Source organism: Colletotrichum gloeosporioides (assembly GCF_011800055.1).
Source record: "Colletotrichum gloeosporioides strain Lc1 chromosome Unknown consensus_16, whole genome shotgun sequence".
Classification (NCBI taxonomy): Eukaryota; Fungi; Ascomycota; class Sordariomycetes; order Glomerellales; family Glomerellaceae; genus Colletotrichum; species Colletotrichum gloeosporioides.
Genome location: NW_025544661.1, coordinates 686,891 through 712,140, shown reverse-complemented (window position 1 = coordinate 712,140; position 25,250 = coordinate 686,891). Strand labels below are relative to the sequence as shown.

Sequence of the window (25,250 nt, the reverse complement as noted above, 5' to 3'; positions counted from 1 at the left end):
GCGACCCCCCCTGGAGGCCTTGCCATGGACCTTGAACCTTGGGCGGGGAAAGGGTGGAAGGGGGGCTGATGACATACCAACACGGCTGAGCGCGAGACTCCAGTGGCTGTAGACGATATCTCTGGGGGCAGCCAATGAATACTGGGACTGAAGAATGCGGGCGGCGATGCAGATGATCCAAGGATTGAGCTGTGGTGGGCGTGGACTGGATTGACTCGACCTTTGACGATAGAGCGACACAGGACACAACGCCCGCGATGTTGCGAGCTCTTAGCGCGGTCACGTGCGAGAGCCGCGTGCACGAGCCTTCTACCGACAGGATACGTACCGCTATCGACAAGGCCAACGTGACCTCTCTCGTGATGCGGCCGACAGTGCGATACAGATGACATAAAACAGTGCTGGAGGACTCGGGCGAAAGTGGCCCGACTTGTGGTGTTGTTTGCAAAGCAGAAAACTTCAGAATGGCAAGAGATAATGGAGCACGCTTGGTTTGATAGATTTTTTCGTTGCCGTGGCGGTGGGTCATTGGAAGACTCATTGACCGCGTGGCACCTTCCACACGGTGCCGTTGGCCACGCGCCGTGGGCTGATGGTGACGAAGAGGGTATTCGTGACCTTGAAAAGCTTAAACAACACTGTGGTCTCTCTTGTACAACTGCAGGGTCTTTTTCAGTTGCTTGAGAGTTCCCAAAGTTTGATCTGCCTATCTTATATGCGACGGCCTAGCGAGTTGATTCTCAACGAGTGTCGAGGCTGCCGCCAACCCGGTAAAGAAGACACAATTTCGGGGAGAGACAGATTCTTAGAATTGAAGCGACTCCTAAGAAAGTACTGGTAGTGTTACATGCCTCTGTGGCGTCTCTTGTGGCCCGTGGCTCCAAACCTTTGCTGCTGAAACGCTCTTTCACTCAAGGACCCGGCTCACATGAATTCCCAAAGATAGATATCAAAACCATCCGCCGTGGGGATACCATTTCTTATTCATCATGGAAAAATATGTCGTAGGCCAAATGATACAGGATTAATGTTCAAAATTTACTCCCGTGATATGCTGCACTGAAATTATTCTGATATCAATCAAAACTCCGTTCATTATACGACATATTCGCAATCGACGAACAACGCGTAAAGGCAGTAAGTTTAACTGCAGTAACAAGAAATTAAGTCGTTTTCAACGTCAAAGTCTTTCCTTTTATCAGACCGTCTCTATTCAAAAGAAGTGTATTTTCCGTATCAATCAGGACTGATGATGTTCAACTGGTCTGATGTGAGCCCCGACTGCAGCATACCCGAATGCTTCACCGTCTGGATATCTTCGAGGTAAACTAGAAGCTTTGTAAAGGAAACATTCAACCTCTCTGCAATAGCAGCCGTCCCTCTCAAGCCCCTGCGGTGAGTAGCTCTAGGGGACAAACCGTAAACGGTGCAATCGTAACACAACCCTCAAAACTGCATGAAGAACAGCAAACGGGTAAGCCGGAAGATCTTTGTGTGAATATGAAGAGAGTGACACGCTCAGTTCGTTTAGACTTACGTGCCAAATTGGGTTGCTCTCTGGGATCTTCTGCCGGGTCTCACTCAAGATTGCAGGAATCACCCGATGAAAAACATTGAAGAAGAGAAAAGTCGAAAACTCATCCTTAATCAAGTTGAAACTCCTCAGACATATTAAGACTTTGAGAAGAGAATTGGTACTCGGTAAGATAGGAACGGGGAACAACGGTAATAAAGATGACTGGGACGGCGATGACGGTGTTGATGACCATGAGGACGATGAGCATAATTAATAATGAAGCACCATACCCAGCTAGCTATATGTATCTGTCCGGCTATGAAACCTCTTCGAGAGGCGCAGTGATCCATTCACATTTCAAAAGGACGATGCAAACGCTACATTACTGCCACTTTAATGAATGTCGAAAATAAACTGCGATACTGCGACCTCAAGAGAACGGCCGCGAGCAACATTACATTTCAAAGATTTAAACAGCTGAATTAAGATTTGATACTTTACTAGCATCGATATGTTCCCAAGACTTACATGCTCAAGCGAACTCTGTGGTAGTCCGCCAGTGGGTTGTCACCGATATGAAGATAACGTCGTTTCGTATGCATGTGCGCAGGTTTACGGAGGCTCCAAATCGAGAAGAAGTCTCCATTGACTCCAATATGACCTCGCCTTAGAACAATAGACCGCTCTTGCAGAGGGTTTCTGGGTCAAGACCACACAGCTGCATGGCCTACATACTACGCACCATCTCCTACCACACCCATCAAGCCGAAGGGTCACCAACACAAAATTTTCAGGCGCACTTGCTCAAACAGAAAACTTGAGAAGTCGAACCACGTCCCGTGCCGCAATCCTACACCGGGCTCTGACTTCAGCCTCATTAGCCGACCCAAGTTTGCCATGCGAGCTATGCCGTACGTGGACCTTCCACGCGGCACAGCACAAGTCAGCGTCGCACCCTTTCCCGCTGCTCACCATCAGAAATACCAAAAAGGCGAATCAGCTGCCACACAAATCCCGCCTCTGGTTCCCCGGGCCGTCAATTGTCATGCTGCGTGGTGCGAATCCGGGGTGCGTCCAATGAGCAGTGTGAGACGGCAGGGCGGCCGGGATTGCGGGGCATCTCGACCGGAGTCGCGCCGGGGAACCGGCGGGCTGTGATTTGACGTATCCGACATTTGCCAGACTTGACCAACAGTTTCGACTTAGAAATTGTCAACTGATTGTTGACCATTATTGAAAAAAAGAGAAGAGAAGATATGCCTTGCGAAATTGTTACCCACCTTGCTCTACGTCCGCTAGATGCAAAGTAGAAAGTGCGATTGATTAGCTACCACACTCTTGGCCAAAATCCCTCTCAAACCAACAGACCGAGAAGTGCAAATCCGGGATCCCGGCGCCCCCTCCCCCTCATCACGGCCACTGGCTCGACGGCAAAGACGGGAAGGACTCTCAATTTGGCCAGGCCATGCCGGGTTTCGATCCCTCCCAACCACTCAAATAGCGACAACGGTCCGGGGATGGATGCGGGGGGACCTGATCGAGACCACAGCCGTTATCGCAGCAGTTTGGTTGACAGAGCAGAGAGCTCAGGGTCACCTCCCTTCGCCCTCCATCCCATCCACTTCCATTCATCCCATCCCGCTCCCCCATTCTTCGCCTAGCCTTCGATTCTATTCGACCAGTCAAAGCTCGCACAGATGCAACCAGCAGCGGAGGACACATGCCATATTGCCAGGACCATTTCATGCGCCCGCCGCGTTTTGCAGCTGCGCGAGATGGTGCTTCTTCCTTCTCCGGGCATCGTCTCCGACATGGGGGCAGCTCTCCACCGTGACCCCTCCTCACTTGAGTATCCTCTGCCCCGGGCGGCACGCAATATCTCGCCGCGAATCGTGACACCCGACGAGTCGGGGGAGAGCGCCAGAATGACTTAGATCCAACCAAGGGCCAGAAAAGTAACACATATTGCAGACGCGCAAGTGAGGCAAAAAAGCAAGAGCCGGACTGCAGGCTGTTGATTCGATTCGCAGGTTGCATTCAGTGCCCGCAGTGCCGGACGGCGTAGGCCCGAATCGGGTCTTTTGGGATCCATGACAGGCGCCGTTCTCACCCTGCATGCATGCTGCTGGTGTCGCTTGCTGCTGCTGGTGCTGCTAGTTGCTGCTGGTTGCTGGTAATTAGTTGCATGGCTGGCTGTCGTATGCGCCGGCCGCCCACGAGACCACGAGCGAGGCCAACCAGGAGCTCAATAGCAAGCTGGGACGAAAGCTTCCTTTTTTACCAAAACTTGGTTGGGGTGGTGCCTGAGGAGAAATCGTGGGTGTCCTGGCCTGCATTGGCTGAGCAAGTCGAGGCATTGGTGTATATAGAGAGATAGCCAGCCGCCGGCCTCCGAAGATGTTCATGACTTGGCAACAGATGCTGGCTTGCATCTTGAGCTTCTGCTGGCCACTGGCATCGGCTTTACCTTCCATCATTTCTTGATAAAGCCTCCCGAGTCTTATTTGCATATACGACTCTGCAGGTCTATCGCCGACGACCGACAGCAGCGTCTGTTCGCCCTGAAGAATTTCACCCCAGGGACCAAAGCCACACCACACCACCTCACTCAGCCTGCCCGCCCTTGAGACCGAGTATTTCCGGGATTCTTCACCAGGTGGCCATCCGTAGATCGACTCGCTTCCTCTTCGGTTCAGGCATCGGGCTCAAGCATAGCAATAAGCATATCCGTGAATCGAGAAAATTGGAAAGAACGAACGGTGAAAGAGAGAAAGAGAAGGAGCACCCGCCGGATTAGCGCCTTCCCGGACAGAAGCCACCCAGCGCCCATTCCCACGCAGCCACCACAGGCAGCCACCACCACCACCACCACCACCACCACCACCACTACCACCACTACTTCCTTCCCGCCTTGTGCTGTCGCTGCCTCTGTCTCTGTTTCCGCCCAGTGCCTTCCGTGCGGTGGCACCGACAACGAGACCTCCAACACCAACACCGCCAACACCAGACATCGCCTCTCGCCACCACAGATCGGACGGGAGCTTCTTGTATTTGCAAACTCGCACGACCTCCTACTCAAGCTCATCCGAGGCTCAAGCCATCCACGACTCGTGCACTCCCGGCGGTGGAGGTGCGCACCATCGGGGGGCTAGCACTGCGAGGTCGCCGCCAGTCAGACCGCATCGACGGAGTCAACCCCCGGAGAACCGGGGTCGTCACCTCTCGGACGCCGAGATCGCTGGAGGAAAAACGACTCAGGCTCACCGCATCCGACTTGTTGAAGAATTGGCGCCGCGGCAATTTGCACTCGCAATTAATCTTGCCGGGCAGTCATCACCCAAATCAAATCACCCGCCAACCCGGCAACTTCATGTGATATCTGAGACACCGGCAGAGCCCTTCCCTTCTCCATCGGGTGACGGGAGCCTCTTCTTCGGCTTCCATCCTTGTCTCGGCATCCCAAGTTGGTCTTCATCCCATTTGCATTCGTATGGATGAAGGGATTGCCGACCTGGACGCCAGCGATCCCAATAACCCCAGCCGACAGACCCAACACCAGCCGAAATACACTTACAAGCCACAACGCCGTCAAACCGCCAGTACGAAGTGCTCTCATTGCAACTTCGGACGTGTCCCGATCACCTTGGGCATCCGCCATTGCAACGCCACAGCATCTCAATTACAGAGCCCGACGAGAACGAGGAACGCGCTTCGTCGTCAATCGTCATACTGCGTCGACGTTGCGTCGTCTCCTGTTCCTTCAGCGGACCGCCCTCACGGACCACCTGGCAGCGCCGATCTCAGAGGGACCGCAGCAGTTTGCAACGTCCCGGGCTGTTGTTGGAGGTCGCAGTTGGAGCGGAACCCGCCGTCAAGGCGCGCTACCTATCACCTTCGCTACGCTATCGGCAGCCAAAAGATACACAACAAACCTGCCCAACCGTGAAGGGAAGGTACTCCCACGTTGAAACCCGCAGAAAGATACGTGATTATCTCGCAAGAGCACGGGATCCTGCGCCGGACGCTGGCCTCAGTAACCAGACAACAGGCCAGGAAAGTGACTATCAAGAAAGAGCTACCCAACCCTTCTCTTCTCTGCCAGTCTGCGGCACGCGACAGCAGACAAGCACATGAAAACCGCGGGAAAAAGGAACGCCCTGCCAGAAGGATTCACTCCTCGTACGTAACGCGACAGCTGCGTATCCCAGGACCGCCGACGAGACGCCGTGGCCGAGCCCTTGGGCGAGATTTGATTCACCCGTTCCCTCGGTACCATTTGTCTGCGGGAGCCGAGGCGAAGCGACGGAAAGGCCAGCCAGGCAAGGGACAGGCATCGCGACGGCAAGGGCTGGGCCTGTCCGAGAAGTGAGGCCGAGCAGAATTCGCGGATTGCGTGAAGTATATTCCGGCAAGTTGCAACTGCAGCTCACCGGCAAACCACAACGGCAAAAAGTTCCCGCCTCCTGGACGCTCTGTGATCCCATCACTAGAACTCGTCTCAACTGCTGCATCCAGCCGCTCTACGGCTACCTTGGTCACCTTGCCCCCGACCGCAACGAAATACCACAAACGAGGGAAACGACTTACCATCAACGAGCAAGCAAACACGACTCTTCAGCTTGCCCAGGTTTCCACTTTGCACGGGTAAACGAGTGCACCAACCAGGACCCGTCAGTTACCCGTCATTCCATCCACCCCGGCTCCGTCTCCACCGGGGAACGTCCGCCCGGTATCCCGCCGTCTCAAGATTTCAGAAAGGACCTGAACCCGGTTCTAGAAGGACGGGGCTGGCTCCAACCCGTCTGGATTTGACTCTTTTCGTCTCTCTGCAAAGTACCAGTACCGCCGCTGAACGTTTTGTTCGTGGCCGGGTGACGCAAAGCATTACGGATACAGCTTCTCACGTGGTGGACAACTGACTAAGGTCAAGCCATAGCAAGGCGAGACCAGAGACAAGACCAGTCGGCTGCAGTCCAGTCGCAAATCAACGGCCCGGTCCACTCGGGGCGCCCAAAAAGCAAAAAGGGATCAACACAAAACACATTGTCGAAAGTGGCCAGCCAGGGCAGTGCGCCTTTTCTGGTGTCGCTGTCATTGACTCCGCCTTCGGTGAGTGGTGTAGGAAGCCACTCTGTCTGCTTTGGCTCAGCGACCCGTAGCGGTAGATTGAGCGATTCGATTGATTGATTGCTTCTGTGCCTGGATTTACCAGGGGCCTGGTTCCTGGGCTGTCGGATTCTGGCTCACCGTTTATCTGCTGGGCAGAGTTTTCTGCTCGCAACTGGCGTCGAAGAATCCTGGCTGATACCTGGCTTGCGGCTTGTCTTGCCTTGTCGCTTCACATCAGGGGCGAAGAACGACTGTGACGAACGACGGCCACGACGGCCACGACGGCCACTGACCTCAGGATCTGTCTGGTGGAGTTGCGACAGGTCGCAGGCTTGTCACCGAAGGGGTATTGTGACTTGGTTCATCCGTCATCAAGCTATCCGTACTTCTGCGCTACGATTCGGCACAGAGCCGGCAGTTTGAGACAGAGACATCTGGACAAAAGAAGTTCAAGGCCAGGAGTCAGGCTAAAGTGCCCCGCGGACAAAGAACCAAGAGGGGGAAGGCAGACGATTGGGGTAGGGTTTTGTCTCCGCGTCGATGAGGAAGTCAGACACAATTGTGGCTGCGAGACAACCAAAGAAACGACCCCAACGAAACGCCTCCCTAAGCCCCCGATCCAGCTCCTCGGTACGCCCGGTGCCGTAATCCTTCCAGAGGAGAAGCAGGACGACAGCAGAGACAAGGGCAAGCTTTGAAGCGAGCGAGGGACAGACACACGTTCCAAGGAAACCATCGACGCCATCGTGCAGCGATTACTGGGACTATCCAGCGGGCCAACGACTTGTGGACTGGCGCTCGATCTGTAGGCAGTGTTGCCGGTGTTAGTGGCCCTGTCACGACGAGCTAACTGAAGTCCGTCAGTCCGCCGGGTCCAAGTTGGAAGCTTTGACGACGCCAGACAGGAGCAGCGGCAGCAAACAACGTCAACAAACGATCTGTGCCGGGGCAAACACACACCAACCAGCAAAACAAACAACAACAAACTGCCGTCATTACGGCTGGCTAGGAGCGACATAGCGGCTGCCAAACGGGCTAGTGCGCCGTCCCCTACGACAACAGACAAGTCGACAGTCATTGTTCATTCGGCGGAGGTTCCTCGCAACAGTCCGTCCGACGTGGATGTCCTTGTCGGGGCAAACACACTGCAGGACGATACAAACATTTCAGGACCTGAGGACACGGGCCAATTGCAGGCCGGGGAAAGGAGCAGCTCTGGGATTGCGCAGAGTAAGCTGTGGACAGTGACCAGTGGCACCCGTCCGGATACCGTACCGCCCAAACGGATTTCCCCTGCCGGGACGGAGACCAGGGCAGAAAGTGACCCGAGGGCCAAATTGGAGTGGACTCTGCCAGGTCTCCCAGGACAAGAGTCCTTGTGTGTCCTTGGGCAAAGACTCGAGAGGCGCTGTCACTGGCTGAGGTCTGTCTGAGGCGCGCGAGGTACCTGCCGGCCCTAGTGTAGTGGCGCCGGGCGCTGCAAGGTACAACCCGCCCAAACGAACCTGTGGTGGGGCTGCGCCCAAGTCATTCAGGGCCGCCGACAACGAGGACGGTACTTGTGGCTGCTGCAGAACATCTGCGAGGGACAAGTCTCTGGCCGTCTCGCGAGGTATCTTTCTGGGCCAGGCCGCCGTCTTTCTGCGCAGCAACAGTGCAGTAGCTGCGCAGCAGTGTTGCTGCAGTGAGAGAGCAAAAGAAGAGGGCCGTTGGAGAAGAAGACGCAACAGACGCAGCAATCAGCCAGCCTGCCGGCAGCTTATCGGACCTGCTAACGAGACAAGAGAAAGAGACGGGAGAGTGATCGCTTTTGTCCCTGCCGCCATCCTTTTCATTGTCTCTGCTGCTGCTGCTGCTCATCTGGTCATTACTCTGACCCTTCCTCTCCTCTCTTGAACTCAGACCTCTCTTTACAAGGTATATTTCTGATTTTCAACGACCCTTCCGCTCTACGATTAATATTCCACAACCACAAGACTCTTGCTGGTGATTGGGCTGCTACACGAACGAGCGGCGACACGAACAGAGCAGTCCTTGTCTGTTTGCCCTGCCGGAGAGTCCCAGCTCCAACAACTCGCGCGGTCTTTCTCTCTCGTTTTCTCCAGTCTCCATTCCCGCAATTACTATTCTTTTGCCCTCCTCCTCCTCCCGAACACCCCCGGCGCAATCCACTCAAATTCAGCGCCGACCACCAAAAGCACCCGGCATCGAGCACCAACACCCCCTCCCCTGTTCTTCCTTACCGGTCACTGTTACGGTCTGCGAATACCACCATCTGCCCTGCCCGCCTTACCTTGCTTGCCTCGCACCCGCTTGCTTGCTGGCTTGCTTGCTGGCTTGCTTCCTTGGCTAGCTGCTTGCTTGCTTGCCTCAACTGCTTGCTCCTGCGACCTGCGCGCATTCTACCATCCTCCCTCCTCTGCGACCAACTGCTCCAGGCCCAGTGCTGCTGTTTATGCTGGCTTGTTGTTGCTGCTGCTGCTGCGCGGTACGTACTGGCGCCGCCGTCCAAGTACCTACCTACACACACACAACGGACAACAACGGGACGGTGGACAGGACAAGACGGGACAGGCGCGGTACCTCGCTCTACTTTCCGGTGGACGGGCATGCTAAATTAAAAAAACATCCCCCTTCCCCTCCCCTTCTCCCCCCTTCAAAATCCTTTCCCCCCCGGTGCTCCCCTCCACCGACACACCCCCTCCCCTCCCAAATTCCTCCCCCCCTCCCACCCTTGACGTCTCCCTACAGCAAACCTAGACGCACCCGCCGACAGAGAGAGAAGGAGGAGGATACACTGGCCACCAAAGAACAGCAACGTCGCAGTGGTCAAAGTCACACCCAATCTTCCTCCTCCACCAAATAAAAAAAACCACTCTCTCGATTCGAGGCCCCCGTCCACTCAGACTGGAGCTCCCATCTGCGAGCTGGGTCTCGTTGTCCTCCTCCCGGTCCCAGAAGGGTCAAGACCAGGGCAGAGAGGACCCAAGTCCAAGACCAAGAACCCGACAGACCCAAACCGCCCAAACCACCCCAAGGCACCACGGGGACCACGGGGGACCCAACCGCCCCAGAAAACAGAAACAGATTCTGCAAACATGTCTCAATACATGTACACCAGTCTCGCCCCTTTACCTCCCGTCTTCTCTCACCTCCCCGACTCGAGAAGGGCGAAGGCGACGCCCTCCAGTTCCAACTCTTCTGCAGCAGCAACCTCCACCCAGCCCAAAAACACGTCGTCTGCCGCAACAACAGCAGCAGCACAACCACCACCAACTCCAACAGCTGCCTCCACGCCGCCAATCTCAAAGGCAAATCCCGCAGACTCGTCCCGCCTACCGCCCACGAGCAGGACAAAACACCACTACCACCAGCACCACCCCTCCACTCGCTTGCAGCATATCCGCACTTCTTCTTCCTCTTCTGCGTCACGATCTTCTAACGAGACCTCGATCACCCCCACGTCGACCACGCTCTCGATCCCGCAGACAGCGTCTCCCACCGACTCGCGCGCGCCGTCCTCGCCATCGTCGCCGAAGAAGCTCAAGCACAAGCACCACCACTCGCTCCAGGAGACACGTGCTGCCGGCGACCACGGCTTCGGCTCCCTCCGCTCCAGAGCGCCGGCGCGCCTCCGCAAGGAAAGCGGCAGCTTGAGCTCCTACGCCAAGTTCGCGCTCGCCTCCCCTCCGACACCCCGCACCACGGGCCTCACTCCCACGGAGATAAAACATGTCGCCATGCTCGACATGGACATCTCGGGTCGTCATCTGACCGCCGCCAAGGCGACAGGCACTCTGCCCTTCTCTCGCACCGATAGCTTGTCCTCGGCCGCGCCTTCAACAGCGTCCATCTCGGCCCGCACAATGACTTCGACCGACCCCACTTCGTCGTTCGACGCCTCGCGTCCCTTCGTCTTGAAGAATGGGCGCCAGTACTTGTCCGACAACTCGCTGCCCTACCCGCTACCCGTCGATCTGGTCGAGCTGCATCGCCAGTCAATGCGCACGCTCATGCTGATCCAAGTCTTTGGCTCGCCATTGTGCTCACAGGGAAACGAAGTCAAACCACCAAGTCGCGTGCTCGAGATGGCATGTGGCTCCGGCTTCTGGAGTCAAATGTGCTTCCGCTACTTCAAGGGAAAGGGCCATACAGACACCGAGTACACCGGCATGGATATTGGTCCCATGGGCGCAACCGCCGGCGACGTGGACCGCGACATGAAGTGGCGTTATGTACAGCATGACATGCGCACGATGCCCTGGCCCTTTGCCGACGGCGAATTCGACCTGATCATGGTCAAGGACACCAGCTTGGTAGTGACAAGCCCGCACTCCGTCCAGTCCACCATGGACGAGTACATCCGCATCCTGCGCCCTGGCGGCACCATTGAATTCTGGGACAGCGACCACCAGATTCGCATGCTGCGGCCCCACGCCGCGCCACTGGCTCTAGACACCCCAGAAGGCGCCGCCGCCGTGGCGCTCGGCGCATACCCCCTGTCATCCAAGACACCACTCAGCGCGCCGCTGAATAACTACCTCGTCGAATACAACTCGTGGGCCCACCGCGCGCTCGAGTCGCGCAACCTCAGCCCCGTGCCGTGCACCATCATCGGCCCCGCGCTCATCCAGGAGTGCGAGGTGCTCAAGGACATACAATCGCGCCGCCTGGCGATCCCGCTATCGGAAGTCCGCTGGGAGCGCGAGGGCGTCGGCGGTGTCGTCACCAAGGACGGCAAGTCGTACATCGAGACAGGCAAGGGCAAGTCCAAGCCGGACGCGCAGAAGAAGACACTCACGCCCGCGCAGGCGGCCCTCCGCCGCACGGCGCTCACGACCGTCGTTCAGCAAATCCAGAGCTTGGAGCCGCTCCTCAGGGAGACCTCGGGCAAGAGCCAGGACGAGTGGGACGGCTGGCTTGGCAAGATGATGAACGACTTGACGAGGGAGAACGGCACGAGTTGGGGAGAGTGCCTGGAGGTTGGCGCCTGGTGGGCGAGGAGGAAGTAGTGAGACACGGCTTGATGAAACGAAAGGTTTTTATTGCATCACTGTTGGAGCTATCTCACAGGTCCATCCCATCCTCCCGGCCTGAGGCGACCATCACGCCCCGGGAACATACCGCTTCCTCAGTGTTCGGTATCGTTTGAGGTAGTACCTGTGGGATCGTTAGCGTGCCAATCAGTCGCAAAGCAACAGTAAGACACAGAAACAGAAGCAAGGAAAAGCGCAGAGGCAGAGGAACGGTTGAAGTGTGCAGTTCAACATCGAGATACCCCCCCATCATCATCATCATCAATCTACATCACATATCAACCAATATTTACATACACCTATATCTCATAATGACTCCTGACATGTGAAGCGAGGTATTGACCTGAAGTTGATCTTTCGATAGTGCGGTAGGTGGGGGAAGGGCAGCGCGGCAGATGGCTCACGTGGCAGGAATACTATGGAGATTGTGCTTGCGGCGGGGACGGTTCCGCGTGTTCAAGTGAGATCGACATGAGTACGGCGTGGCGACAGGGGTAAATAGGTAGGGCGGCCTTGGTCCCCTCCCGACTTGAATCCACCAAGGGTGCAGAAACCCAAATGGTGAATTTGAACTTACAAGGCTTCGATTTCTAGAAGGGGGGAGGGTGGTGGTTAGCATTGGTCTTGGAGTGATCTTGCTCGAGGATGTTCAGGTAGGGAAGTGGGAACGGGCAGGGGAGTGAGGGACGGATGGATTGACGTTCAGGAGTTGCGGGAGATGTGGGCCGCTGGGCTCTGTGTTTCTTTGTGAAGGGTGATGGCCCCGTGCGAGGCGAGATGAGGTTGGTGTCTTGCTCTCGGAATAATGTGATGCGGAACTGGCAGCTTTCGGGGAGAGACTTCTTCCCAAGATGCTGTTCGTGAGGAGGGTCTGTTGCAAACCCTCCTCATGAGGCCGTGGACGGCTGGCCTTTGCATCGCTTGATACTGGAGGTGGGTGATCTTGTGATGTATCCTACGGCCTGAGATATGGAGGAGGCCTTCTTGGTGGCGTGATGAGGAAGAAGGGACAGAGGGCTGAGTTTGTTCTGGTGGGCTGACGCCACGGTCCTCGACTTCGAAGACACTGGGTGCTGGGTCGATGTGTGGAGGTGATGAGAAGTTGTCCATGTTGTGGGATTGGCTGAGTTCTGCCATGGAATTTGAGCAGTTGGTGAAGGCTTTCTTTTGGCTTGGGTTTTGATAGAGTTGATCTCTGGAGTCGCGAGGTTCTACGTAGGTGGGTTGGTTGGCGGGTATCAGCCCGGGCGTGATGGTATGTCACGACCATGGAGTGCGGCAGGACAAGGCGATTGTTGGAAGGGGTAACGTAAGGTCTTGCCGTGAGTGGCAAGCTTTTGCCTGTTGGGATGGGTTTTGGTATGTGTGACCGGAGGACGTTTGCCATTTGCGCATACTGAGGCTGAGGCTTTATCTCAAGAAACACAGCTTCTGGGCAGAGATGCAAGCATAGCTTCTCATGGATGAGCCATCTGCCAGGGAATTCGGACAGCCGAGGAAGGGATGTTGTTGTGCATACAGCATATTCTCTGAATGGAGATACCCCTCAGTGACCTAGACTCAGATGTATCCTCAAGGTAAGGACATCTCACGGAGGAAGCCAGGCCTACCCAACAGCTGAAAAGACGAGGTCCCTAAGCGAAGAGCACAACTTCATCTGGCCGAGAGCGCAGAAGAGACGAATAAGAGATTATTGAACAACAGCCATCGGGGTCGGGCTTCGAAGGTAAGAGTCTTGAAAGAACACCGTCGACATGCGAGGTTGCTTCACCCCGTGCTCCAAGAAGATGGAAACGAGGAAAGGGGATTGTAGTGTCCCCAGGCAAAGCACCAGCAAAAACTACCCCGGAGAGCAAATACGGCATGACTTGCCTTGATGTCACTTGACAACTCAACCATACTCCACAGGCGCTTTGAAGGTAGTGGAAGTCATGACCTAGACGGCCCGGTAGAAGAAAAGACGCGAGGCGACAGACGGGACAAAAGAAGGACAGTGCCGAATGTGAAAACACAAGACGAACGGAGCATGACCTACCCTTCTTCACAAACTCGGCTCTCTGGATGCCCTTCTCAATCGCCTCCTCGTCTCTCAGCCCCGCGTTGGCGCTGAAGGCCCGGTGTAGGCGTGGGCGGAAGTATTCATAACCGAGGGGATACTCGCGTCCAAGGAAAAGGAGTTCTATGGTCTCATTAGCGACGTTCGAAGGTGATGGTTGTTCGATCGTAAGTGGCAACTGGTTGACGACGATGGGCCTCAGAACTGAGCAGCAAGCTTGCTTGACTTGATTTGATTTGACGTTTTCCGATGATTGAGAGTGTCAAGCTTCCATGCCCCATTCGTTCAACTGATGAATCTTGCGTATATTCATGGGAAGTGCTGACAGAGATGTCGCATGCCACGCCAGGGCGGGTGTAAGTTGTCGACACTCAGAACCCTCGAACAAGACCAGTACGAAGCAAGATTGACAGCCTACTGACCTTTGTAAATGGTAATCACCCGCCTCCTCAACTCAGGATTTACGGCACTCATCTCGAGTTGCCAGATGCTACCGCGCAAGAAACTCAAAGTTCAATCTTCGTCGGGACAGCTGATGGTGTAGGTCAACGTCGCCGGGATGTCGTCGGTTCCGTGGCGATGAGGTCGGATCCTTGACGAATGATGCAACACCCCTCCGTCCACTTGCGGCCCCACAGCATCACCAATCCGCCTCTCCAATTGGCCGTACCCAAGCTCAGCTCTTTATCTTATCAGTCGCCAGCCAGGTCCCTCGCCGCTTTGGCCCGAACTACGGCCTCAAGCTTTGCGACAGAAACCAACCATCGATACGCTGGCGCATACCAAATCGACGCACGAAGCCGATCATCGACGAAATGTTCTGCGCGAGGGCAGCTCGCACCGCGCTGCTACGGCGCCCAGAACTCCTCGTCGCTCGGCTGGCCCCTCCCGCCGCCGTCGTCCGCATCGCAGCATCGAGTCCCCGACCGTACAGCCAAGCCAGCAGCATCGCAAACCCCCAGCCAGCAGAGTTGCGGAACGCCACTGAAGACCTCCTCTGGACTCTCGAGCAGGCGGAAGCGGCCGACCTGACGGCGGCCCAAAACGTTGACGAAGTCGAATACGAGCTTCCATCGAAACTAGATGACGGGCTGACCGCGAAAGAAACAATCGACAAGCTCCTGCTCAAACCGAAACCCGCGCCGCAATACCTCAATGCCAGCTTCTTTCTCAAGCGCATCGGGAAATGCCTCATGTTTGGCTGCAACGAGGAGCAGGTCGCCGTGGCGGCCCGCCTTGTGCGCCAGATCGCCAAGGACTTTCCTCGACTGCAAATGGCTCGGTCCAACGCCGTCGTCGACCCCAAGGCCGTGTATACAGAAAGGCTAGACATGACGAAAAGAATCCAGCTCGAGCCTTTGTCCAAGACGTTCGGAGTGAGGAGCAATGAAGCCCCCACCCCCAACACTTGACGCGCTCATCGCTGACCTTGTTGTTCAATCTTGCAGGGAATCCCGCGGCCATTTCCACTCCCGAAACTGGTTGAGGTGGCCGTCTTGCGATATCTCGACTACGTCGCTTCAACTTCCACCTCTGACGTACAGCCGAAATGGGATCAGATTCAACGAATGCAGCGGAAGGCCTGGAAGGTTGATTCTCACTCGCTGATCCATAAGCCGGTGTCGCCGCTGGCCATCCAAAACATGCAATGGCCGTCAAACTTGCGATACGTGAGTATAGTTTACTAAAAGGGCGTCGGTCCGAAGAGGGCTAAATGATTGCATAGGATCGGACACGTAAAACGCAGAACATCTCTCTGTATACCCGTTTAGAGAGCTTCACTGAGATGGATCGCCGCGTCAAGTTCATTCTCGACGTGGCCTTGTGGTCACACTCGGCCAACGCTTTTCTCGTGAACGCGAAAGTCACAATGGTGTTTCTCTACCCCCGGAAACAGTTGCATGGCAAGTCAACCCGTTGGTTTGCGGAAGAGATGGAACGCATGCTGAATCATGCGACGCCCGAGGTCTGGCAGGAGGGCAGAGACTTGATAGACACGATCCGCATATTGGAGTCGCAGACTTGGAACAGGGCGGATGCGGTCGAGGACTTGGGCAGTGCTTCGTCGGCTTGAAATGCACTGAAGCCCGAGCGGCCCATTCGACAACGACAACCAACTTCCGACGAGGATATAAATCCAAGGGGTAGTATCCCTCGATGCTAACCAGATCCAGTATCTACCAGAACCAGGGCACCTCTGCCAGAAGTACGGCGTTGAGACATCTGGACAATGCCTATTGGTGTATTGGCCATCCAATGCGAAGTGCAAAGTTGTGGATTGTCGCTTGCAGTGGCCTGGTGGACGTCGTTGACAGTACGACCCCCCGCCGATGAAAGGAGGCAAGAATTGAGGCGCCTACAAGACCTGGCGGATCTAAAACGCGAATGCCATGTCGTTTGCGCTAGCCGCAGAGTGTTTAAAGCATCAGGAACCGTTCACATGGTCTCTGGTCATATTGCGAGCCATAGTCGGCTCACGGCCAAGCAGGCGACATCCGCTTAAACCTTCCGTGAACTGCAATGATAAGAACTGTCCTGCGTGATACAAATGCGAGAATGTGGAAAGCACGCCATTGTCAAACATGAATACTTGTGATATCTGATCTCAACGCAACATTGGCTGGAAGCGCGAACATGACATGGATGCTGTTGTATGATTGGCGGTTGGTGATTGGTACGGATGAAAAAGGGTATCCCCCAAGTGAAGAGGCCTTGTGGATTGCGCAAGGAAATCTTCCTATCCTGCCGGCGTGACTCCGGTCCCCATCACGGGACGGATCCAGTTCGGCGGGACGAGAAATTCGGCGAGGCTAGCAGAGAAAAATTCTCCTGAAAATTCTGCCAAAAATTTACTGCCAAAGAAAAGTCTTCTCGGTCATAGTCCACTACGAGACGGTCTCGTGTCCACTGTCTGGCGCTGCAAAATTCAGACTGGCTTCAAAGGGTCGAAAGCCCACCGAGAGATCCGCATCGCTCGGAGCTGCCCTGGCGCTATTACGTTGTGTCGCCTCACGTAGCCGTGCAAATGTGTGCGCCGCCATCGAGGGGCAGCTCATCGCGGCCAGACCGCCTTCGAAATTGGGTGTCACAGTGCGAAGGGCGACTTCGAGGGGTTCATCAACCCCGCTAAGCAGCCGCAGAAATATAACGGTCTGCAGGGCACCAATCACGGCCCGACATGCCCGTAGGTTGCCAAGCTTTAGTTGCTCTCGACGAGATGGAGGGGAGGTGACCAGGAGGAAGCGGAGGGAGGGGTGAAGCCCTCTGAGTTGCATGGAGGTGTGCTGCACTGCAGGAAGCTGGCGCCCTGAAGCTTATTCCCGAGTAGTCTCGATGTTAGATCAGGCGATGGTCCTCTGGAATGCTGCTGCAGGCGGTCGATGATTGGACAGATGCTGAAGAATCGCAGTCAACAGTCGATAGTCGACAGCACAATACTTATTCGTAGGTGACATCGCATCTCGTTCGTCGCGCTCGCCAGCACAACTCTAACAAGCTTAGAACCCCCGCAGGACGACCGTGCGCCACTGACTCTCTGTGAGGATTGTCGTTGGTACCACGAATCAGACATCGCGACTGCAAATTGCTCTCCACGACATTCCGAGTCAGCAGTCCACTGGATTGAATGGGCTGTGACATGGGAGGCAATCTGGCAGCAGGCTGGGAACGGCCAAATGCCGACAGGCAGATCGACTTGCTTTACCGCTCTGCGCCTAGCTCCTTTTCCCTTCTCGTTGTTTATGCTCAAGACCTGGGGGACGAAGTGGGGGTAGCTGAGGCCCTCAGGTTGCATTTGCCAATTCCCTCTGCTGTGACTTGTCAAGTGAAGGGCAGCAGCCAGGATAGGGTGTGCTTGCTCTGCTGAGCGCTGCATCTTCCTGGACTGTTCTCTCCTTTCTTTCGGCACGTTACGACGTGCTAATCGGAGGATAATTAGCTAAACAGGTGGATATGGCGGCAAAAAAGCTTGACCCTGCAAGCAATGCTGCTGGCACCGTACACTACGCCGAAGTCGAGCACCGCGTGTGAGATTCTCCGTTCGATCCAATTTCGACTGCCCCGCGAGTTCCGTTGGCTTGAAAGACGGTAAGGGTAATGTTGGTTGGGTGCGGGCGAAGCGTCGGGAGCGGTCAGTAACCGGCATCCGTTCGATGTCTCGCCGGGTCGTTCGGAGGCCTGAGAAGGAGAGGAGCAGCGCTGTCTTGCATTTTTCCAGAAATGGTTTGTTATGTTTCGAATCAAAGGAGACCAACGCCACTGGCAGAAGGTTTGACAAAGACAAGGGCGACGACGGTCTTTGTCTAGGGCCTGCGACGGGTCGAAAACAGCCATGCGGATCTCTCGACGACAGGCCAGACAGCACTGCGTTTGCAAACTGCAGGGCTCGTCCGGTTCATCGCTCGTCGTCTGGACCGCCATGAGTTGCTGTGGGTGGTGGGTGCCGCCGCAACAGATGCAGAGTGCAGAGAAGCATGCAAGCGGCATTCCTGTCCTGGTCCAAGATCGACGCAGGAAATTAAACCCCCAAGCCTATCGTCATTCTTGATAGGGCGAGGGGCACAGGTGGGAGGCGGCAGGTGCAGTAGTAGCAGCATTGCGTCTTGCGTGTGTGATGGTGCGTTGTCAACCACGAGACAGGACGAGACGAGTGCGCATTGCGCATTCGAATGTCGGTCGTCTGCCGCCGCCGGCTTGTCACAGTTGAGGTCCAGCTCCACCAACGATGCTCCCATCCCGTCCACCTTGTTCGCATGTCGGACGGCGTGATGGCAACCGTGACTTGCTTGGGACACGACAAGCAGGAATGTCTCTGGCCCTGGGACTAGAGACTGGGCCGTGGTGTTCGGTTGCACTGTAGCGAGGGCTAGGCTAGCCAGCGGCGGACGAACAAAAGTCGCGGGTAAGCCGCTAGTGGCCATGCGTCGCCGCCAATGCTCATCATGCTTTCCACTGTGCGAGGCGCTCAAGGGGCCATGGCACCCGTTTTGCCAGGTTTCTTGGTTTCGTCTCCACGCTGCGTGCCTCGTACCTCGCCGATGGCGTTTGGCGCGGCCCCGGTGGTCGGCCTCACGATGTTGATCTGGGACGGCGAGTCACCGAGCGTCGGAGGCAGATGCAGACGCAGACGCAGTCGCAGTGCGAAGCACGCACAATGATTATAGGTGCGTGCAAGGACCGATGGCGGGTGCTGCTCAAAGGGGGAAGCCGACGACGGCGAGTGGAAGCACTGTACTTTTGGGGCGAGTTGATCTTCCGCCGGAGAGGAAGCTTGCTGCTGCATGGCACGGTACGAGTGAGTGTACGAGACGAGCGAGTGCATTGCACATTGAGTGGTGTGGAGCTGCATTGCTGATCGTCGTCCTGCGGCTGGAGAGCAATTGGGAACCGACAGTTCACCGCAAAAGACTCGGGCACGGCGGACAGGCGATGGCTGTCGATGGAGTGCCCTCGTGTCTTTTTTTTCCTTTTCTGGTAAGCAAATCTGGATGGCGCGGGGTCTGCGATGGGCAGATGGAGGCGGGGAGAGCCCAGTCGCGTGCTGACAAGGAGGTGCAGCCAAGTGCGAGGGTACGGATAGAGTTGGCTCGACATGTGCAATGACGACGATGGGCTGGTCTCCTGCTGGATAGGGCAAGCAACGGTAGTTGGCGGTGACGGTAGTTGGTAGACCTTGAGTTTGGTTGTGCTCATGTGCAGTGTCATGGAAGCGCTTGGTACCGCGCACTTGATGCTCTCGTCCTTGGTAATTCGTCCTGGTTATCCTTGGTTGATGGTTAGCGAGACCAGAAGACTAACATGCGTCGGTATTACCCTGAACTGAGGTTGGCACGGCCGGGATGAGAGCAAGAAAGCTGACTCGGGGATACTGTGCGGTGAAGGCTTCGGTAGGGCAAGCCGACAGGCCGAAAACATGGTTGCGGCGGGCATTCAGGGTGATTGGAGGCGGTGCCGTCTCTTCTTTGCGGTGGGCAGGGTCGTCATGCGAGCAATGAACAACGATGATGGATGCTGCGGAGGATTGACAGCATGGATGGGAGATGGAAGCCACGAACAAGACGAGAAGAAAAGACGACGGGGCCGAACTAGGGACGAAAGAGGGAAGAGAGCGTCGACGGGGGTGTCCTGTGTAAGACCTGACATTTTTCTTGGGTGGCGGTTGGGTCTTTGATGAATTGTTGGTTGGCAGGACGAAGGCTTTGGAGAAAAAGAGTGTCGATGAGGAATCCCACGATATTTGAAAATGTCAGTTGTATGCGAGGAAGGGCCTCGTGCAGCTGGGAGGAAGGAATGGACAGGTGCAAGGCAAGAAGTTATCTTGCATGCGCCTTCTGGCAGGAGCATGGCCGATGGCCGTGGTTGCCCTTTGAAGGCAGGCACAAGCAGCGGTTTGGGTGCAGGAGCCATTTGCAACGTGGAAGCCAATTGAGTTACCGTTGTCAGTCAAATTATGTGAGGTGCATCGGTAGGGACCTGGGCAGAGTCTTTTGACTTGCTCAAACTCTTTTACTCTGACAATGGAGACTCGCAACTCAGCCTCTGCGCTCTGCTTGAGTTCCAACAACAGTAACTGACTGCTATTTTTACTCTGTTGCCGCGCTTCAGGGCGGCTGCGGATACTCTACCGCCCAGCGCCCTGTTCTGCCCTACGGCCTGCAGACCGAGTCGAGGTGCGTGATTCGTACATTCAGGTACGGGCTGCTCGTACGGGACGGACAGCCAGGCCAAGAACGGATACCGATGCAGGATCACTTGCTTGCTTGCGCGTTTTCCGTTCCGTCTGGGTCCATCTTTTGCCAGGGCCTGAGCAGATGCATGCAATGCGCTGCTGCACCACCGCAGCAGGCCTGGGAAGAAACGAAGAGGGGAGGGCTGAGTTGGGTTGTTGTTTTCAAAAGATTGATTGGAAGCTCGTCTGCTGCCAACTCAGCACCAAAGTCCCTACGTCTGGTTTGACTGGACATGACCCAATGTCTACTTTCTAGGCAGGTGTCCAATGTCTATTGTCTATCCGTAATGCTAACCAGTGGCCGCCTTCCGCGTATCGTCGCTCAGTGTCTAGCGCGGCGTGCTGCATGGGCGTTGGCGGCTGCCTCGGTCGGGGGTACCCCAAGGTACAAGCTTGTCGGACGAAATTGCCCCTTGAGCTAGGCATAGTTTGGCCGAGTCAAAAGTACCTGCCAGGTCGAAGATCCGAGATCCTGATCCTGATTGCTGATTCTGATCGGGGGAAGGAGAAGAAGGAGGGGCGGAACGCTCAGGAGACAGCTGGACCAATGGCGCGACCCGAGACTCAGCTGCCCCCCACAATCCACACTCTGCAGTCCACTCGATGCCCTCGTCAGGAGGAAAAAGAACGACGCTAACGCAGTACGTACCGCGAGCCAAGGCCAGACAGTGCGAGGGGGGCGGCTCCCGCACCATCCGTCATCCCTGCTCTGGTCCTGTTCCCACGTCCTTTTTTGAATAAACTTGAAGCGAGGCGCCTCCCACTCCCACCTTTCAATGTCCCGAGACGGCCAAATAAAAAAAAGAGAGAGGAAGAGAAAAAGAAACCCAGAAAATAAGGCGCTGTCATTTGACACTGACTCTGACTGACAGTGTGCTCCTGCTGCCACTGCCAGACAGACCGCCGTTAGCTGTGATTGCTGCTGCTGCTATTGCTGGGTGCTGACTGTCTGAACTTTGCATCTGACACTGCACGCTGCATACCTAGGTACGCTGCATACACACAAACACACACAATACCTACAGCACACACAGCTGCAAATTCCATTCTTTCAGCTCTCCGTCTCTTCTGCCCGCTCACTCAGCTATTTTTTCTCTCTCGCCCCTCTTGCCTTGCTCCCCTCATACGAACTCCTATTTCGATTCGATTCATTCGATCCCCAATTCGCCAGCTCACTTTCGGCTCGGCTCTTACCCGAACCTTTGCCGCCCCATACACGCCCGGCAGTGCGCCTCCCAGACGCTGTTAACAATTTCGTTAGCTGCTCCCCCAAGCCTGCCCACCTGCCGAACCCTTCCCGCGTAATAATTGCACCCCCAAATTCTTACCTTTTGGCTTAAACTTCGCCTTGCCTACCTATCCACCCACCTTGTCGCCTTCCCACCACCACCACCAACCACGCTCTCTTCTCCGTCTCAGGACCGGAAAAAAAACCACCACCCAATTCCACAACATCACCACTCCCTCGGTATCCCTTAGAAACCTACACAACCGTAACTCAACGACGCATGAGGCCCCACGGACCCCTCCGGACACTCTGCGGCTCTGCCCTCACCCTTGCGTCGAGTGCATAGTTTCTCAACAGCCGCTGTTCTCCCGGTCGCCCTCGAGACGGGACACGAGATCGCTCCAGCATCCAGACCAGTCCAAGTCGTGCTGCTGGCCCTCCCGACCTGCCTCTCCAGGCTCCCGGGTCGGTCCACAGCAGAACAAGGCGCTGCGCATGCCTCGTGCTTCGAGTTCTGCGAAGCGACAGCAAGGCGCCGCCGCCAATCAACGCGACACCAGGCACGAAAATGGTCTCGTAGGCCCCGCCAAACGATTCTCCAACAAGAAGAGTCAGCCGAATCTCGACCCGAACCCTTCTGCTTCTGCCTCGACCTCGACCTCTGCTTCCAACTCCCGTCTGCCGCCAGACCAGAATGCAGCTGCCTCGGCTCTCCCATCTCCCCTGCCCAACGGCTCCTCCAACGGACATCTCAAGAACCCGGCCCCCGGTGCCACGATCGATACCATGCCTCCCGACCACCGCAACGGCGACGCATCTGCCAGGCGAGGCTCGCTAGGCGGCTGCTCCGAGACGTCGTCCTCCGAGTCTCTCGCTTCCAACATGGGCAACGGCGCCGTCGACACGAACCACCGCCAGATCGATGTTAACGCCACCAAGAATGCCGACGTCCACCGCGATCCGGGCGGCCCTATCGAGTTCGCCGCCACCGTCCTGAGAGCTCTTCCCCTCTACGACACCCTCGCCATTCTTATTCTCCTGATGCAGGTCCCTCCCGTCGCCCTCTCCGGTATCTACATGGTCTTTACCTTTCTCACCTTTGTCCCGCCCGTTACCACCAGCTCTGGAATGAACATCAACCTGGCCGAGATCTTTGACTACAACTCGACCATGCCTTCCCTGGTCACGGTGCTTTGCATGGATGTGTTTATCTTGCTGGTCTGGCTCTTTCTGTGGCCGCCCATGCAGCTTGCCATCCTCGACTTTGCGAAGCCCGTCATCGCCGCCACGCTCGGCGGCGGATCGAACACCAGGGAAGGCGCATCTCGGAGTGTCACTAGCTGCTTTCTTCTGGTAATAGGGTCCCATCTTCTTCGCGGTTCCAGGTTCCACTGGTCTCGAGCTACAAAGTTCCTCCCTGCAAACTGGCGATTCTCTCCCGATTCCGACGACCCGTTAGAATCCTTCACCCGCGGCTTCGATAAGAGGGGGCCGCATGGGTGGATCAAGAGCATCCTCGCCATACATATTTTAACGCAGGGTATAGTCCGGTATATTAGAGAGTGGTATTTGAGACGAGAAAAAGGGAGCGCGTCAGCCCATAGCATCACAGATCCCGAAGCCGGCAAGTCGTACTCTACCGACACAGCGACGGAGAACGGATTTGCTACGCCCCACAGCGATGCGACCTTCCAACAAAATGCAGCAGTATCATCTACAAAAAAGAAGCGAAAACAAAGCACACAGGTGCGCCTCCAGCAGCCGCTATGGGCGGCTCTGGCGAGCACCAAAATTGTCATGGTTAAGGAGTACGAACTATCACACGCGACTTCTGAGTCAGCCGGCTCAAACGCTACCGACATTCATAACCTGGGGAACGCCCCATTCGACAGTCAAGCCGAACAGATTTGGATATCCTACATCGGGCACGACGAAGTATGCTTCAACACCAGCCATTTCCCCGATAGCCCTACTGCCGGAAACGGACATGTTGCGCGACCGGCAGGCGTCGACACGTCAAAGCCTTTCTATGTCCGGGTCAACAATGCCTTTTGGCAGCCAACACGCATTTACCGTATCCAGGACGAAGCTCAAGATGAGCACCTCGGCCACCATCGCTGGTGCGGGGACATCTATGGGCTGCGGCCGCTATCCAAGTACGTCTGCGAGTTTGTTGACACCCACACGAACAGAGTCATCTTCTCCACGAGCATCCGGACCTCTTTTGCGCCCAACAAGGACCAGGAAGGGTCCGTCAACCCGCCCGTGAGCACGCCTCAATCCCTCCGCCCCGACTCGCCGGCGACGACGCTGAAGAGCACCATCAAAGCCAACAACGACCGGTTGGCGGAGGAGAAGTCCAGGCTCAAGGCGCTGCGCAAGGAGTGGAAGAGCAAGACTACGTCCCTCAAGAAGGAGAATGACAAACTCGACAACATGATTCAGACGGCAGGCAGCAACGACGACAAGCACAGGCAGAAGATTATCCAGCAGGAGACCACGAAAGCCCAGTCCGAGAAGGAGACCGCCCAGCTCGACGCAGAGCTCAAGGCGTTTGAGAAAGCACCCGATGGGCTCTACGAGCGCAAGAGACAGACGGAGAAGGAATGGACTGCTGAGAAGGCCGTCTTTGACACTGCATCCAAGGAGTTTAAGGACTACAAGGCCGGGATCGCCAAGACTGTGAAGGTCAAGGAAGATGAGCAAGCCGCCATGCAGACGAAGCGGAACAAGATCGCGGCACGCATCGCCAAGGTGGACAACGAACTGGGCCGTATTACGGACGCCAACAACCGCGGTCTGGACGAGGCCGAGCGAAGACGCCAAGCGCGCGCCGCCTGGCAGGCGGACAGTTCCAAGATCGAGAACAACTTCCTCGGCAGCATCGAAACACTGCGGTCGGCCAACGTGAACAAGCAGAACGACGTCAATGCCCTGTTGGCGGGTCTTCAGCAGATTCACGAGTACGTTAACAACGCGACCGCCGCGACCATGCCTTTCGATCTTGCCGAGCGTCAGCCAGCCCAGCTTCCGTCTACCTTGTACAACCCTGCCGCGCCTTCCTGGACCCCCTCTCCCGCCGGAGCGTCGCAGTTTACGGTTCCGGCAGCGTCCATGTGGCCCACCGCAGCGACGACTGCCCCTGGCTCGACGCTTCCGCTGCCCGCGACGACGGCGTCAGCCGTGTGGGGATTCCCGCCGGCGCACCAGAGCACGGTGTCTCTCAAGGCTAGAGGCCGTTCCTCATCGATGCTTAGTGACGTCTCCGGGTTCACGCAGTCCAGCGACGGCGACGAGTTCCTCTCGCTCAACAACACGCCGGCGCACGGGCACACGGTGCAGCGCACGCCCGTGTCCTTTGCGTTCACCCGGCGCCAGCGCAGCGACGGCGCAGGCTCCGGCGGCAGTAGCATTCACAGCGGGAGCGGCAGCGGAAGCTTGCGGGATCCGGCGAGTCCGATTTGAGATGTGCAAAGTGTCTGTCTGTTTCTGTCTTTAGGTAGTCTAGCTTTCTCGGCTTGGGACATGGCGTGCTGGATATTTCGTCAGCTCGACGGGATGTCAGTAGCGATTTCTCA

General features: G+C 56.3%; 4 protein-coding genes across 4 annotated transcripts; 3 read left to right on the top strand and 1 right to left on the bottom strand.

The window, feature by feature from the left end:
• Positions 1-9,723: 9,723 nt before the first annotated feature.
• On the top strand, positions 9,724-11,637 carry GCG54_00012944 (uncharacterized protein; the record flags this gene model as incomplete). The annotated part of the gene is made up of 1 exon (XM_045412809.1): positions 9,724-11,637. The coding sequence occupies one exon, from the start codon at positions 9,724-9,726 to the stop codon at positions 11,635-11,637; it is 1,914 nt and encodes a 637-aa protein (XP_045268815.1).
• Positions 11,638-13,295: 1,658 nt separating this feature from the next.
• Positions 13,296-14,191, bottom strand: GCG54_00012943 (LYR motif-containing protein 5B; the record flags this gene model as incomplete). The annotated part of the gene is made up of 2 exons (XM_045412808.1): positions 13,296-13,840; positions 14,140-14,191. The coding sequence occupies 2 exons, from the start codon at positions 14,189-14,191 to the stop codon at positions 13,296-13,298; spliced, it is 597 nt and encodes a 198-aa protein (XP_045268814.1).
• A 341-nt stretch (positions 14,192-14,532) lies between these two features.
• Positions 14,533-15,791, top strand: GCG54_00012942 (uncharacterized protein; the record flags this gene model as incomplete). Its single annotated transcript, XM_045412807.1, has 3 exons — positions 14,533-15,093; positions 15,166-15,387; positions 15,444-15,791. The coding sequence occupies 3 exons, from the start codon at positions 14,533-14,535 to the stop codon at positions 15,789-15,791; spliced, it is 1,131 nt and encodes a 376-aa protein (XP_045268813.1).
• Positions 15,792-22,167: 6,376 nt separating this feature from the next.
• GCG54_00012941 (Ubiquitination network signaling protein acrB) lies at positions 22,168-25,137 on the top strand (the record flags this gene model as incomplete). Its single annotated transcript, XM_045412806.1, has 1 exon — positions 22,168-25,137. One exon carries the CDS (start codon positions 22,168-22,170, stop codon positions 25,135-25,137), a length of 2,970 nt encoding a protein of 989 aa, XP_045268812.1.
• Positions 25,138-25,250: the final 113 nt, after the last annotated feature.